Raw genomic sequence first — 17,109 nt, forward strand, 5'->3', positions numbered from 1 at the left:
TTAGAGTTTCAGTTCAATTCTAGAATGTTGGTGCTGAAAGAAAATTTAGGAAACCAAACTCATTTTACTGATATGAAAATTAAGATCTAGAATGTTGAGGTGATTCATTTGAGGTTAAATTGTTAGTAAATTGTTAATTCAATTTTATCCTAGTTTTTTTTTTTGGGGGGGGAGGCAATAGGGTTAATTGACTTGCCCAGGGTCACTCAGCTAACTTGAGACTGGAATTGACTTCAGGTTCTCCTGACTCTAGGGCTGATGCTCTATCTACTGAACCACCTAACTCCCCTATCCTAGTTCTTTTGACTTATAGACTTATAGTGTAGTTCCCTTTCTAATATACTGTGGGCATTCTGATTAAAGGTTCTTGTTCATTTAGATTAAGGAGTACCCTAGAGGGGGAGAAGTTCAGGAAGGGCCTGGGAGCCATAAGCAAAACACTCATTTCTTTATTCAGGAGCTGGGGAGAAGGTTGGGCCTTCATGCCTTCTGACAGAGCCCTGGTCTTTGTGGATAATCATGACAACCAGAGGGGCCATGGAGCTGGAGGAGCTTCCATTCTCACCTTCTGGGATGCTAGGTAGGTGGTAGATCCTCTATCTTTTTTTGCTTAAATCTTCCTAATAGTCTCCAAAATTTTCTACTTTTCTTTGATGGCCATACATTATATCTTCCAGACTATACAAAATGGGAGTTGGATTTATGCTTGCTCACCCTTACGGATTTACACGAGTCATGTCAAGCTTCAGATGGCCAAGATATTTTGTGAATGGAAAGGTATTATTAATTTCATCATTTAGAAAGTACCTACAATATAAAGAGTTCTGTAGGGTGAAATGCAGGAAAGATATAATTAATCAATAATCTTTTAATCCATAAGCATTTATTGTTAACAATATGCCTACTGTACTAGGGACTTGAAGCAGTAACAAATACTAAATTAGGAATTTATCTTTTCCTTATCCAGTTCACAATTAGTTGAGAAGATACAACAGATAAATTTAGAATGAAATTATATTCAACATGTGTAAGAAAGATTGAGCCCAATCAAGTTCTTTGTGAGGTCTGAAGCAGGAGAAAGACTGTAAGTGACTGGAAGAACCAGGAAAAGCTTGGTGATGGAAGTGACTTTTGAACTGAATTTCAAAGTCAGATGGAAACTGTATTGAGTTTTACGTACAATGATTGACTTTGAATTCTCTGCCTAATAAAGTATTGGAAGTATTCAAGAGATGGAATTAGTGCAGTTTGATCAAAGAATAGAATATGTGATAGAGATAAGATTGAAAAGATATAATTGTTTCAGCCTTGGATTATAAAGGTTCTGAATATGAGACTGAGGAAATTTAAATCTTGTTTAATAGACAATAGGAAGTTACTGAGGAATTTTAGGAGAGTAGCAGAAACTGAGAATAAGATTATGGACTGAGAGCCAGAAGAGACTTTACAGATCATCTGATTTTTCAGATGGAATTTTAGAGGATTATGTGGCCCAGACTGATTTGTCCAGATTTACATGAGTAGGAAATAGCAGAAGCAGGACTCAAATCCAGCAGTAGTTTAAAGGAGGGGAGCCAATAAATGAAGTCACTGATTTACTGTCTATGTTTTTCACAAATTAAGGATATTAATGATTGGGTTGGACCACCCAATGAAAACGGAAGGATTAAACCAGTAACTATAAATCCAGACACTACTTGTGGCAATGACTGGGTTTGTGAACACCGATGGCATCAGATAAGGTAGGAAAGATGTGTTGCCTGACAACATTCTCTTAACAACTAATTTACAGGTATCCCAAAAGTGTTAGTGCTGTATTAAACGTTAATATCTTAAAACTGCACTAAGACTTTTGGTTTGTATGCAAATATATACACACATCCTCACAAAGGGAGAGGTGGGGGAAGGAAGGGAGGAGAATACTCAAATCAAATACATTTACCATTTTTTAAATATTGTGTTTACAGGAATATGGTTATTTTCCGTAATGTTGTTGATGGTCAGCCTTTTACAAATTGGTGGGATAATGGAAATAACCAGGTGGCTTTTGGTAGAGGGAATAGAGGATTCATCATATTCAATAATGATGACTGGTAAGTGATAGTGAACTTTTTAAAATTTCATTTAAATATATTCTTGATTAATCACTTTTTCTAATTCTTGATATTTTTATTGCTATTCTGAAAGATAACTTGTAGGTCTTAGAATGGGTGCTGCCAAATTAAAAGAGAGAGGAAAAAAAAGGAAGTAAGAAACAGGAAAGATTTTTCTGAAGTAAAATACATTCTCAGATCATTTCTAACGTGAAGGAATACTCTCTTTTAGCCTGTCTATATATTTCACATTATATTTGAGAACAACAAAGGGAGTATTATTGAGGAAAATATTACAATCCATCTTCTATCCCTCTACTAAAAGAATTTCATACTTTTTAGGTTTTGATCTTCATATTTATTCCTAAAATTTCTAACCTTACTAATTATTTAAAAAATTTTTTATAGATACCTTTTGTTTTTATATCACAGTTCTTTCTTAATATTCACATTCTGTAGAAACATTCTTTGCATCAACAGCCACAATTACAACTAAATACACAATTAATAAAAACAAATTACATCCATGAACATTACAATGAATGATTTGAATAGTAGATAAAGCATCACATACAGTGGTTCCTCACCTCTCTACATAAAGGCGGGAAATATGTTTTCTTTCCCAGACCCAGATTGTGCATTAAAATTATTGATAGTGTGCCTTGTTTTTAGAGTTATTTTCATTTAGATGATTATAATAATTGTATTTATGATTCTGTTTACATTACTCTGTATCAGTTCATGGAAGCTTCCTATGGTTCTTGAAATTCCTCATACATGTAATTTCTTTTGGTCCTTTGGCACATTATTTTTTCCATATGTCAAAATATATCTTTTGATATAAATGAAATCTTTCTTTTTGGTCTTTGACCTTAGGGTATATACTCATTAGTGGAGCTCAGGATCAAAATGTAGAGACAATTCAGTCATTTTTTTTTTGTACATTTCAAAATTGTTTTCTAGGATGGTTAGGAAAATTCCTGGATCTACCTATATAGTATTATCATTATTGTCTCCAATAGTGAATTTTCTAGTTTTTGTTTTGTGTCAATTTTCTGGGTGAAAAAATGAAAACTTAAAGTTTTATTTTTTCTTTTGCTATTTTTAGTAATTTAGAACAACTTTTACTTAGTTTGTAATACTTCCTTTGAGAACTTTTATTTATATACTTTGCTTACTTATCTACTGTTGAATGGCTCTTGTTTTAAAATTCCCTAAAACTATAGGATAACATTTCTCTCAGGGATAACTGGCACAAATATTTTCCCCCAGTTCATGGTTTTTCCTTTTTGTTTATTTATATTGGCTTTATTTGTGCAAAATCTTGCTGATTTCATTTAATTTAAATTGTTTTTTGTTTTGTGCTCTTCCCAATCACTTATTTGATTTTGAATTTTCTCTCTAGCCATAGTTTTGAAAGGTATTTCCTTTTATTCTATTCCATTTAAAAGAAAAATAAAACTTCAGTTATTATTATATGGAGATTCCTTTCATATGTGAACTAAAATGTCCACTGGATTTCCTCTCAGTTATCCAATTATATAGTTTTTTTGCTTTTGTTTTATGAGTTGCCTTTCATATTCATCCTTTGAAATCTGAAGTAGAATGTGGTAAAAGCTGCTTGTTTAAACATGTTTTTAACCAAGATGTGTTCCAGTTTTCCCAGTTCTTGTTTAACTTTCCTGAAGGAATCTGACTTGTTGAACCCTATGTTACAGAGTTAGATTCTCCTTCATTCCCATTCCCTTAGTCTATTCCATTAATCTACTTTTCTATTTTTTTAAGCAGAACCAAATTGTTCTAATCATTACTACTTTATAATTTAGAGTTCTGCCTTTTTTCCCCATGATTTTCTTTGAGATTACAGATACAAGAAAAATGTTTATATACATGGTTTTGAGAGAGTTGAATTGACAGACAACACTTTGGTTGGGGTTGATGATCATGGTGATTAACACTGATAAGGGAAGAAGAAGAAGAAATATGTATTAGAGATTCATGATATTTTTACATGATATTTTAAAAGATGCTGATGATCATGAAAAGCTTCTGTATATATCCTGAATTCCAAAATGATGCATACTATAGAGTGAGAGACTTGTTGAATAGGTTAAGTCTTATGTAGCATACTGAGAATTATTACAAAAACTCTTTATATATATTAATTTATTGCTCCTCAGAACTTTGTAAGTTTTTTTGCTATTATTAATGGGAATAATTTTGCAGATGAGGAAACTGAGTCAAAAAGTGACTCTCCTATAGAAACACAATCAATGCCAGAGGCAAAATTTGAACCCAGATCTGACTCCAAGTCACAAATTTTACCTAAACATCTCAGCCTCAGTTTCCTGATCAATCAAATGAGTAGGTTTGACTAAATGACCTTAAAAGGACCCTTTTAGTTGCTTTTTATAATCAGCAAAGAAAAACTGTTTCTAATGCCAAGACCTTTGTGTATATTTCAACTGTGCATTTTTAGGAGGGCAACAGATTTGTGAACAGGCAGCAAATGCTGAAGGAATAGGAATGCTTCATCATCATTATCATGATATATGAATGCTAAGATTTCTGAAACTTTACATGCATCATCTTATTCTATTAGAGGAAGAGGGAGGAAATCAAAAGAAATGAAAATAGGATTAGTACTTACAGATTATACAAAATGAGCAAAGGGGGTGAAAAAGGAAATGGCAGTATTTAGAATGGGACAGTGATAAAACCAGGTAAGGTTGTAAAGTTGTGTCTTTAAGTTCTGATTTAAACTTAGGGAAATATAGCCTGAGTAAAAAGATCTTCTCCCTGACCTTCCAACTTCTCACAAGTCTTCTTAAGACTGAGTAGGTTGACAGTAATAATTTACAAAGGCATGTACAGCTTTTATGATTATGCCTTATTAGCTTTTTAGATACTTTATAAAAGCTGTATTAATGAATCTTCCTTATCTGCAACTGATTTTCCACGTCCAATACTTAGTCTTCCAGTATACATACTGACATAACAAAAAAAAAAATCAACCAAGTGTCCTGCCCCATCAAAAACTGCAGCTGTCTTTCTAATTCATATCTTTCATGCACTGTGACATCAAAGTAAATCAACACTGGATAACTTTACAATTCAATCACTAAAGCACAAGACTTCCATTTCTTTTTTAGCCTTTACTCTAAAACATGTTTTTTGGCTTCCTCAAGGAAAAAATTAAAAATGATCAAATTTAAATTATTGAAAGTAATCCATCTTTTCTGAATGGGAGCAACTAGTGCATACTTTTGAATCATTTACTTTTAGCAAAAAGATTAAAATGAAAATCTTTTGTAGATACAAATTTTTTCAAGTCTCCACTCTTGTCCTTCAGAATCTTCATCTTTGAACACTCACCACTTTTCTAAAAAGATTTATCCCATCCATAAGGTTTCTTTAGCTTGTTTGAAGACTACCTAGGTTCATTAGAGATATATCTCAATCTGGAGCCTCTCCATTTTTTGGATTTTTATTTCTGGAACATACATAACACTCAATATTTAGAGTAGCCATGCTGGTATGATTTTCAAAATGTGTTTCATCGTCTTGCTTCCTAGTGATGGTTTGCCTTTTGTTTTACAGGGAATTGTCATCAACTCTACAAACTGGTCTGCCTGCTGGAACCTACTGTGATGTCATTTCTGGAGATAAAATTGATAACCAATGTACAGGGATTAAAATTTATGTTTCTGGTGATGGTCTTGCTCACTTCAAAATTAGCAATACTGCTGAAGATCCATTCATTGCCATCCATGTGGATGCTAAATTGCACACCAAACTGAATGACTCGAATTTCCAGAAACAATAAGCTAATTCAAATACCATAATGATCAATTCCCTCTTCTTAGATACACAGTTGTATGGAAAACCAAGAAATTTTCTGCCACATGATGTTAAGAAATACTATTAAAAGAAGCATTATAGAGGTGGCTAGGTGGTGCAGTGGATAAAGCACCGGCCCTGGAGTTAGTAGTACCTGGCTTCAAATCTGGTCTCAAACACTTAATAATTACCTAGCTGTGTGGCCTTGGGCAAGCCACTTAACCCCATTTGCCTTGCAAAAAAAAACCAAAAAAAAAAACCCCCAACAACAACAAAAAAGAAGCATTATACCTTGACATTTAAAGCTTATTGTCATGTACTAATTAGGATGTAATGATTACATCTTCTATTAGATCAAATTAAAAGTGACATGGAAAGAATAGCATAAATATTTGTGTTTATTATGAATCCTATGTTGTTATTCTTCTGTTTTTTATTCCTTTTTGATGGAAAACAGAACTTAATTTTGTTTTGGTTTTAGTTTATGGACCACTTTTATGGGGCCGAAATACATAAGACTCCCCCCCCCCCAAATTTCATCTGCAAAGGAACATTAACAGACAAAATGGTTCTGCTTTTGATGAAACAGTGTATAGACTTATGAATGCATTTTGAATGGAATTATAAAGTTATGTATTCCAAAGCCTCACCCAACAGATGGATTTTTCCACAGTGGTCTTTCATTCTGCTTCTTTCTTTCTTCCTTCCTTCCTTCCTTCCTTCCTTCCTTCCTTCCTTCCTTCTTTCCTTCTTTCCTTCTTTCTTTCTTTCTTTCTTTCTTTCTTTCTTTCTTTCTTTCTTTCTTTCTTTCTTTCTTTCTTTCTTTCCTTCTTTCTTTCTTTCTTTCTTTCTTTCTTTCTTTCTTTCTTTCTTTCTTTCCTTCCTTCCTTCCTTCCTTCCTTCCTTCCTTCCTTTCTTCCTTCCTTTCTTTCTTTCTTTCTTTCTTTCTTTCTTTCTTTCTTTCTTTCTTTCTTTCTTTCCTTTCTTGCTTTCTTGCTTGCTTTTTTTTTTTGCTAGGCAATGGGGTTAAATGGCTTGCCCAAGGCCACACAGCTAGGTAATTATTAAGTGTCTGAGGCCGGATTTGAACTCAGGTACTCCTGATTCCAGGGCCAGTGCTCTATCCACTGCGCCACCTAGCCACCCCTGCTTATTTCTTTAAATGCTGTATAGATCTCACTTCTAGATTTTAGTCATGAATGAACCTACTAAGTATTCCTTCCATGTCTGCATCCAAGTTATTCATAAATAACAGGTCACATTATTTAAACCTTAAGGTTTATAAAGTACTTTGCAAATTTTGTCCTCAAAACAGCCCTTTGACTTAGATAGTGTTATTATCCCTATTAAAGAAACAAATAGAAGTTAAGTGACCTGCACAGTGTCACATAGTTAGGTGTAATTTAAAGTCTAATTTGAACTCATTCCTTCTTGACTGGGCCCAGAACTCGTTCCATTGTGCCTAATACTTATATTAGGTATATCTCTTAAGTGTGACATTAACAATTAGTCAACAAATATTTGTTAATGGTTTATTATGTATCAGATATTGAAAATGCTTCTAAGGTCCAGAATTTGACCACAGTATATATGCACCTACACATACTGTCTGATACAAAGCCTCCAGCTAACCATCTTCACTCCAATCTCATCATAAGTAAATTATTAATTCACACCAAAAATAAAATTGTTTCCAAATTATAATCTTCCTAGAGAATAAATGCCCCCATCCCCTGAATGAACAATTAGAGAAACACTGCTCAATATTATATATAGCCATAGATGTCAGTGGTATTAATAATAACAGCTAATATGTGTACAGATGACACATTATTTCATTTGTACTTTACAACCATTTGTGATAGAGAGTAGTATAGATATTTATCTCTTCTATTTTGCAAATAAGATTCTCAGAGGCTATCTAGTTTCAAGGAGAGCCAGCTAGGTTGCAGAGTGAATAGAGTGCTGGATCTGGAGTCAGAAAGATTCATCCTCCTGAGTTCAAATTTGCCCTCACACTAACTAGTTGTCTGTCTCTGGGCGAGTCACTTAACTTTTTTTGCTTTAGTTTTCTCAAATATATGAAGAACTGGAGAAGGAAATGCAAACCACTCTAGTATATTTGCAGAAAAACAACAAAAAACCCAAACCCCAAAACAGGTCATGAAGAATCACACATGACTGAAACCACTGAATAAGAACCACAAGTTACAAGGAAAAGGATTCACCTAAACTTAACAAAGTTGTTTAATGACAAAGAAAAGAATCCCAGGATCATAGATCTTGAACTAGAGAGATTTTAGAGTTTATCCGGTCTAAAAGCAGCTCATTTAATTCTAAGTTGTAATTCTTTTTCCATTATGCCACACTGTCCCTCAAAGTACTTTTCCTAATCCCTTTCATTTCTATGGGCCCGCCTAAATAACCCTTTGAAACAAACCATTGGTAAGTCCGGGCCAGATTTACTAAATCAGTAGTGTTATGTTAGTAAAATTTTTTCTGAGTATACAACCCTATTTATTTAATAAATTCTATTTCCATATGAACATATATGCATGTATTTATGACTATGCAGATAATTATATATAATGAAATTTATTCAGAAATAAAAATTGCAAAGAGTTGAGTTAAAAATAAAATATTATTTGATTTCAAGAATTTATAGGGAGACAATGGAATTTATGGAATAGTAGAAGAGTTTCAAACTTTCTGTTTCTAAATTTAGCAATACGTGCATCATATTATGTTACCTCTCCTAGTATATATGTGTGTGTGTGTGTGTGTGTGTGTGTGTGTGTGTGTGTGTGTAATGTATATGTGTGTGTGTGTGTGTGTGTGTGTGTATAATGTATATGTGTGTGTGTGTGTGTGTATATAATGTATATATGTGTGTGTGTTGGGAAACTAGGGGCTGACTGTGTAGTTCCTCTTGAATAACGATGAGACCCTGGAGAACTGCTGAGGGATATGTGGACAACTTTGTCCTTGTGTTTCGAAACTGTTTGAAGACACGGGGACCCTGCATGTAGGCAGCTCCTGTGTGTGCACCTAGTTGAGGAAGTGAGCTCCAGTCTCCCTCTTTGTTTGTAACATTGTTTGCCTTCTTCTGGCATGCAACAGGGCAGTGATGATCATTCTTCTAATTGGTGCGTGCTTGAATCACAAGCTGTTTGCTGTTTTATGATTGTAAACTGTTGCTATTTCACGTGGCTTTTGCTGATAGCCAAGAGTATAATTGCAAGGGAGCAGGAGGGCTGCTACTGAGATGTAATCATTGGACATGGAACAATAAAGTTGCTTATTTGCTTCTCTGGCCTGTGACTCTCTTTGTAGAACACGCTGGTTGTGTCCAGATGCGCACCAAAGACCTGGGAAAGGTAAGGCTTGCCTGCTCCTGGAGAAAAGTCTCACAAGTGGTGCCCGAACAGGGACCTGATTTAGGGGCAGGAAAGGACCAGGACCCTGTAATAATTACAGGAAGACACTGAGAGTTCCTCGCTGATGTTGTTAGGTGAGAAGATGGTTAATAATATTCCTAGTTTCAGACCAGAGGAGAAGGAAATATGGTTTAGACAACTTTATAAGGCAGTTTTATAAGGAGTTTTATAGAAAAAATTCAAATTGTCTCTCCATGGATAACAGAGAAAGGAGTAGACAAAGATGGGGTATAGTAGGGGAACAGATGACTAGTTATGAAAAAGAAGACCCTAACTTTTTAATTGATCAAGACTTTCTTATTTTTAGTATAGTAAAAAGTGCTTTTGAGGGAGGTGGTTGTCCACAATGCTGCTTCATGGCTGAATGCCAAACTGAAAATAAAATGAATGATTATCCTTCAGATAAGACAATTCATAAGACATTGGGAGGAAGTGAAGGAGGTTTAGAGGATGAGTCGTGGCCCCCACCACCATCCTCTAAAGCACCCTCATAGAGGAAGTTGTATCCGGATTTATCCAGTTTAGAACAAACTGTCAGAATGCTGAATAGAAGGTACCCCAAAAAAGAAGCTTGAGAAAGAATATTTGCCCTGGCCTCTTAAAACAGAGAGAAAGTAAAAAAAAGAAATTTTCTATTTTTTAATTTTCTTTAACTGACTTGCTGTCTCGTGGAGTCATTAGTTTCTATTTTTGGGGGGGGGGGAGTTTTCTTCATTAACTTTTTCCAATTGGTCGATTCTACTTTTGAAAGAGCTTTCCATTTGACCAATTGAGGTTTTGAGAGAATTAATTTCTTTTTGCATTTGCTCATTTGAGATCTGAGAGAATTATTCTCATTTTGTAATTGTCCAATTGATGATCTGAGAGATTTATTCTCCTTTTGTGTTTGTCCAATTGTACTTTCTAAGGTTTTGTTTTCTTGTTGCAAGGTATTAATTGTCTCCCCCAAATTTTCCAGTTGATTTTTAAACTCCTTCTTTATTTCTTCAAGGAAGTCTTTCTGTGCTGGAGACCAGATTGTATTCTCCTCAGAGGTTCCAGGTCTCTCTGGGTTGGAGTCTTTCCCTTCCAGGAATTTTTCTATGGATCCACCTTTCCGCTGACCCTTCTTCATTATGCTAAGACCTTGAGTTGGGGGGGGGCTGGTTCACCTGGGCTTGGGATCTCTAAAGGCTTTACTGAGTGCAGTTTCTCTGGATGGCCAGTAGGAGGTGCTGGTTGCCCTCTCTGGGGTGTCTGTGACCTTGGTTGTGAGGGTTTCTCCCTTTGCTTGAGGGAGGGAATTGGAGCTATTGAATTCTTTTGCCTTCAATCAATGGTGGGCTTTACCCTGGCCTGAGGTGATTCCTCAGCTGGGCTGGTTCTTTTGCTCACACACCTGGGCCTGAGGCAGAAATAATTTGCATTTGTTTAGGAGTACGCCTCAGTACAATGGAGGTGTGGGCTCAGAGTTTCTCAGACCTGAGGAGCCCAAGGATGATGTCCCCAGCTGTCCTGCACCAGACCTCTCCCCGCAGCCCCTTCCCCAAGCTCCAGGGGGACAGCACCAACACCAGCGCCTCTGCTTCCCCGTGGACTGAAGCCCCCTTTGTCCAGCCCCACCGCTGATCCAGAAGGTCTGGCTCTCGGGCCCTCAGACTCCTGGTTCCAATTCAGCTGTTGGTCTGGCTGATCTTCCCTGGGAGCTCAGACTCACCTGCCAGTACTCAGCCAAGGCTGCTGCAAGAGACAAATCCTGAGGTAGATTTTCCTCTCCTGGCTTTTCTTTCTCGGTTTCCTGGTTCGGATTTCTTTTAAGAGGTTTGTTTCATGTGATAGATGGGGAAGAGATCAGGAGACTTTAGAACTGTGCCTGTCTTCTCTCTGCCATCTTGGCTGGAAGTCGCTGTGTGACCTTTGGACTGGGAAAAAAGTATTTATATGGCCAGAGAAAATGGGGAAGATATAGCTGGATGGCGCATATGCCCAGTTTTAGAAACCCCTGATCCTCAAGCCCTAGGAGGAGTTAGGAGAGAACATATTGCCATACCTTGGAAACACATTAAAGACTTAAAAGCTGCAGTAGCCCAATATGGCCCAATGGCTCCTTATGTTGTTGCACAGCTTGAACAATTGTCCATACTATTCATTTTATGTCCGAACGACTGGAAAACTATAACCCATGCATGTTTAACAGCAGTAGTATGGCAGGCTGAATTTGTAGAATAGCCAAAACAAGAAACATTAAGACATGGTGCAGGAGCTCCTCAGGTATATTCTGCACTATCTGGGACAGGAAATTAAGCATGGGTCCAGTGGAAGGTGCAGAAAAAGTTTTAAAAATGATGTTTAGGGAAAATGCTAATCATGATTGCAAAAAGGCTATGGTTGGTATACCAATAAATGTGGGATTGGAAGATATGCTAGCACGATGTGAAAAAGTGGGCTCTGAGACTTATCATGCTGAACTACTTGCAGGGGCCATACAAACAAAAAGGGAAGAAGAGAAAAGATGTTATGGATGTGGGCAGTCAGGTCATATGAAAAAAAGACTGTAAGCAAAGACACCCCACTGTTATCTGTTTCAAATGTGGAAAAAATGGCCATTATGCAAAACAATGTAGGACCCAGAAAAAGCAGGGAAACGGGGTGAGGGGTCCCTTGCGGATCCCTTACCAACAAAACCCTCAGGCCGGATCCAGACCACAGGCATATCCAGTACAGACCTTGGAGAACAAATACAAACAATTGATGAATCAAAAAACTCTTTTAAATCCATATATGCCCTAGGAAAATGCAAAATACCTTCTTATGCAGTGGTGGAACTCCCTATTGATCCTTACAACAGGATGCTTTGATTCTATGTCATGCTAATTATATCCCTGGTATATTCCACTCCTGTATTCTTCCAGTGGGATCTTCTTTCATAATATTCACTAATCCTCACGAGGAACCTGCTTATGTTAATAACAGCTTCCCTACTGCAGTAGCAGTAGCTTTGTCATTACAGCAGGAATCGTCCACAATAGGCCTTAGTCAAACTATTGAATCTGGAAAGCCTTATGCAATGAGTTTCTTCAATGGGTGGCCCTTTTGGGGTCTATCGGACACTGGAACAGACCAAACTGTCATTGGCTCTTCCTTGTGGCCCCATGAATGGCCTACTGAACCAGCATCTACCTTTGTATATGGAGTGGGAGGATCACAAAATGCTTTACAATCTGTTGAATGGATCAAATGGCAGTTTGAAGACAGAGATGGTAGGATAAAACCACTAATAGTGCCAGGTCTGTCGGTCAATCTATGGGGAAGGGACATTATGAAGCATTTGCAATTAAAACATATGAAAGAAAGTTTTTAATAGGGGCCACTGTCCAAGTGAGGAAGACATGCCCTCCCCTTGTGTGGAAAACAACTGAACCTGTCTGGAGGGAGCAGTGGCCCCTGACATCTGAAAAACTCCTTGCATTACATAATCTTATTGAAGAATAGTTGAAAAAAGGACCCAACAGGGTGATAATCCAAAGGCCAGGGTATGTTTGTATCTCCACAGAAAACAGGAAAATCTGGGTTCCTGAAAGGAATGTCTGCATTATCACTGAAAAAGGGAACCAACATGAGAAGGAAGAAACCCACACCCCCAAAGAGACTGGAGGAGACATAAGAACAGACTTTTGGAAGTGATCCAACTGATGCTTTTATTGCTAAATTTTGTGTCAGCTGTCTATGGACAAGAGATGAATAGGACTAATGGGACTCAGTTATTGGACTTTTGAGCATACTCCTTGGTTTAGGGTAGCAACTTAAGGGAAAAACTTTTTCTGGGACTAGGAAATTTAGATTTCATCTTTTTAATGAAGCCTGTGCTTATAACTACATCTCTGTATTAGAGTAGCTAAAATTGAATTTTATAGAGTTACTTAAGAATGCATTCAATTTTGAATATTAATTGGCTATTTCAAAATCTTAATGAATTTATATAAGAGGTTCCTCAAGAAATTCTGATTGATTCTAAAAGTTATTTTTTCTTTACTGTTCTTAATCGGTTCATTCAAAATATAAGAAATATGTGTATATGTGTAATTAAACATCAGTGGGACATTTTCACTTCTCTCTACTGGCCTGGAGAGGTAGGAAAAATGTTTCTATACTCTGAGATGTGGTACTGGCCAGGGCATCAATCTCAGCTTGGTAATTTTTACACAAAAGAGTTGTTTCTTCTGTGTGTTTGTACCTGTGTCTGTATCTGTCTCTCTCTCTCTCTCTCTCTCTCTCTCTCTCTCTGTGTGTGTGTGTGTGTGTGTGTGTGTGTGTGTAATTCAGATCTGAAATAATTTGATTGTTGTGGGTTATTAAGCAAAACAAGATCTCCTTCCTGATCATGCTGAGCAAGATATTCTTGACTGGTTTGATACACTCCCAAGTCCCACAACCACTTAGAACCTTCTCATGCACGGTGTCTCAGTGATGATGTTTATAATATCATAGTGTCCCTTGTACAGTATCCACCCTCTTGTGGATGGCATACAGGAAATTTGCCTCAAAAACCAAAAAGGGGGAATTAGCAGTCCTCTTGCCCAGAAACACCCTTGGCCTAATTTTCTGGGTTGGCCTTCTGGATCTTCTTATCTGTTCCTCCTGTTTGGCAACTCCTGGAACATTGTGTGAGAGCAGTAAGCCTGAGAAAGTATACTTTCTGAGTTCACTGATCATCTACTGTCCACAGCATGGAAGCATTGTTTGATTGGCTATTTGGAGAATGTCATGTGTATGAGTAGAAACCAGGAACTAAGAAGTGTATTTAAACTCTCGCTTGCTGCTAATAAATGGAGAACTTTTTACTTTCAACTCCTGCCTCATTCAGTGTTCATCTGAGAACTTGACTTCAGCTGGACGGGGTCAAGCAATAGGTTACAATAGTTGCAAGTAATAGATTAGATGGCTGGCACACAACAAATGGCACCCAACTCAAATTTCTCCTACTACTAATTTGTCACTGGCAATATGGCATTTTGTCACAGTAAAATGCACCCTATAGGTAGCCCCTGGAAAAGCCCCAGGTGATGATATTAGTTCCCCTAAATATGTAATGTATAAAAACCCTGAAGGGGTATGGTCAGGTCCATATAAAGTACTAATGTGGGGTCCAGGTTCTCTTTGTATCTCAACAGGAAACAGAGACCAGTGGGTTCCAGCAAAGCACACATGAATGGTGGAAACCAGAAAAGAGGAGGAGACGAGGACGATGAGGAAGGGTGAAATCCAAAAGGAGGAGTAGAGAAATGAAATACATATTGAAGTTAATGACTCTTTTAACCTTATTCCCGACATCTGCATCTAGTGACAACAGTGACACGAGGAGATGGGCTTTTATTCCATCCCCTCGATGGTTAAAAGTATTTGACTTGGACAGATACAATACCATCATTCTTCTTACATGGAAACTTGTCACACATGTTCCAGGATGGCAGATTTGAATGGACAGTTGAAAGCAAAACTACAATGACTTTTAACAAAACATTTAACTTCACAGGTTTGATCAAAGGACTACCAGTATGCATCAAGAAAGTTATGACAGGACAGTGGAACAGTAATAACTGGAATTATTTGGGCTCCACTAATGGTACAAGCTGGTGTGCATCGGTAATGGACAGTGCTATGTTTTTAGGAGACATTCAGATGACTGCACAGAACTCTTAACTGCAGATTGATGCGACGATATCAATTGTATACTTGGCAATTAGATAGACATGATATTCCTTTGAACAAATCACTGACAATACTTCACAACCATCATACTGAATTCTGTAAAACTGCCATCCCTCATAATTTCTCTTTATGTACCATTATCCTGCATTTATGTACTTCAGAGATTGTGGTACTCATCAATGTTCACTAACTATGTTAACTCATGACAACTATAATGAATCACTTATTTCAGGTCATAATACCACATTGTATTTACCCAATAGAGGGGCAGTAGAGTATCCTAGACTCAAGTATGTACACAGCACTGGTATGGAGGTAAAAGGGATAGAAAAGTTGGTAGCTGCTATCGGAGGACCTACCATACAAGGAATGCCTGAATTGGTGGGAATAGATAGCTGGAAAATGTTACCAGTAATATTACATTGACTGCTAGAATATGCTTAGGAAAGGATTATGCATTCCTAATTGATAGAAATAACACTTCTAATATTACCAAATATCGTACAGAGATCTTTAACCTCACTTGTACTCAATGTCACATTAGAACTTGCATAGGCCCAAGGTTAGGACAAGGCTGGAAAGTGTACATAGTAACCTGCCCTTGCTACACTTTAAAATTCCTTCCTGTCATTCTTTTCTGTATTGTAATCATGTTACTTTGTCTATGCTTACCTTGTTTGTTACGTTTTTATGGCACATATGATTAAGGGCACCCTTGCTTTTCTTTATGCCTCACCACCCAGAAAAACCATTCCCTCAAGATTTATGAACTTTTGCTGTTGTGCTTTGTGTCAAACAAGAAGGGGGGACATGTTGGGAAACTAGGGGCTGACTGTGTATTTCCTCTTGAATAACGATGAGACCCCAGGGAACTGCTGAAGGATATGTGAACGACTTTGTCCTTGTGTTTCGAAACACAAGACACAAAGAAGTACAACATGTTTTGCACATAGGCATCTCCGGTGTGTGCTCTTGGTTCAGGAAGTGAGCTCCAGTCTTCCTCTTTGTAACATTGTTTACCTTCTGGCATGCAACAGGGCAGTGATGAGCATTCTTCTAATTGGTGCACGCTTGAATCATGAGCTGTTTGTTGTTTTATGATTGGAAACTGTTGCTATTTCACATGGCTTTTGCTGATAGCCAAGAGTAATAATTGCAGGGAGCAGGAGGCACGGAGGGCTGCTACTGAGATGTAATCATTGGACATAGGACAATAAAGTTGCTTATTTGCTTCTCCTTTGGCCTGTGACTCTCTTTGTAGAATACACTGGTTATGTCCGGATGCACACCGAAGACCTGGGAAAGGTAAGGCTTGGCTGCCCTGGGAGAAAAATCCGGACATATATGGATAACAACACATTTTTTCATCTGTGCTTCCCAACCCTTTCTGATAGATAAATTTTTAAATATATATATCTTAAAAAATTATTCATGAATTTTCTTTATCTATTATAAACATTTGCAGATTACTCAACTTTATGAGATATCTTTTGTAGCAAAGTAAAAGAGTTAAATAAAATTAAGAATATATGGGGCAGCTAGGTGGCGTAGTGGATAAAGCACCGGCCCTGGAGTCAGGAGTACCTGGGTTAAAATCTGGTCTCAGACACTTAATAATTACCTAGCCCTGTGGCCTTGGGCAAGCCTTAACTTAACCCCATGTGCCTTGCAAAAAAAAACCTAAAAAAAAAGAATATAGTGATTTCATCTGAAAATGTATGCATGTATTTGAAATATATGTATTTATATGAAAATGTATCTCTATTTCCTCTCCCTCATGCCTGCCTCTTTGTAAAAGAACTCAAATCAAGCTGTATATAAAACAAATGCATCAGTGGGTATATACATATATCTATATATGATATTAATATATAATATCAATAAATAATATGTAACATTGTTGAGTCCCTTTCTGGACTCCCTCAACCTTCCTCAGATGAGCGTTGAAGGGGTGGGAGACCTGGAAGACAAATTCTTTGTACACCAGGGTCTCCGTTTATTCACCAGAACACAAGTGCTTAAATATATTTCCCAGTACCTAATCCACTCCC

General features: G+C 37.1%; 1 protein-coding gene and 1 long non-coding RNA gene across 5 annotated transcripts in view; both read left to right on the forward strand.

The window, feature by feature from the left end:
* Positions 1 to 6,322, forward strand: part of LOC141488313 (pancreatic alpha-amylase) — a 46,305-nt gene extending 39,983 nt beyond the window's left edge. For all 4 annotated transcript variants that reach the window (XM_074188292.1, XM_074188291.1, XM_074188293.1 and 1 more), the window contains 5 exons: positions 458 to 580; positions 678 to 777; positions 1,624 to 1,742; positions 1,968 to 2,093; positions 5,694 to 6,322. In XM_074188292.1, coding sequence (XP_074044393.1) covers positions 458 to 580; positions 678 to 777; positions 1,624 to 1,742; positions 1,968 to 2,093; positions 5,694 to 5,919 — 694 coding nt within the window. In that variant the 3' untranslated portion in view covers positions 5,920 to 6,322. The remainder of the gene's footprint in view (positions 1 to 457; positions 581 to 677; positions 778 to 1,623; positions 1,743 to 1,967; positions 2,094 to 5,693) is intronic.
* A 9,741-nt stretch (positions 6,323 to 16,063) lies between these two features.
* The window catches only part of LOC141488318 (uncharacterized), a 256,526-nt gene continuing 255,480 nt past the window's right edge, over positions 16,064 to 17,109 (forward strand). The window contains exon 1 of the long non-coding RNA XR_012468652.1: positions 16,064 to 16,363. This is a non-coding gene — a long non-coding RNA (uncharacterized LOC141488318). The remainder of the gene's footprint in view (positions 16,364 to 17,109) is intronic.

This window comes from Macrotis lagotis, chromosome 5 (assembly GCF_037893015.1).
Source record: "Macrotis lagotis isolate mMagLag1 chromosome 5, bilby.v1.9.chrom.fasta, whole genome shotgun sequence".
In the NCBI taxonomy this organism is placed as follows: domain Eukaryota; kingdom Metazoa; phylum Chordata; class Mammalia; order Peramelemorphia; family Peramelidae; genus Macrotis; species Macrotis lagotis.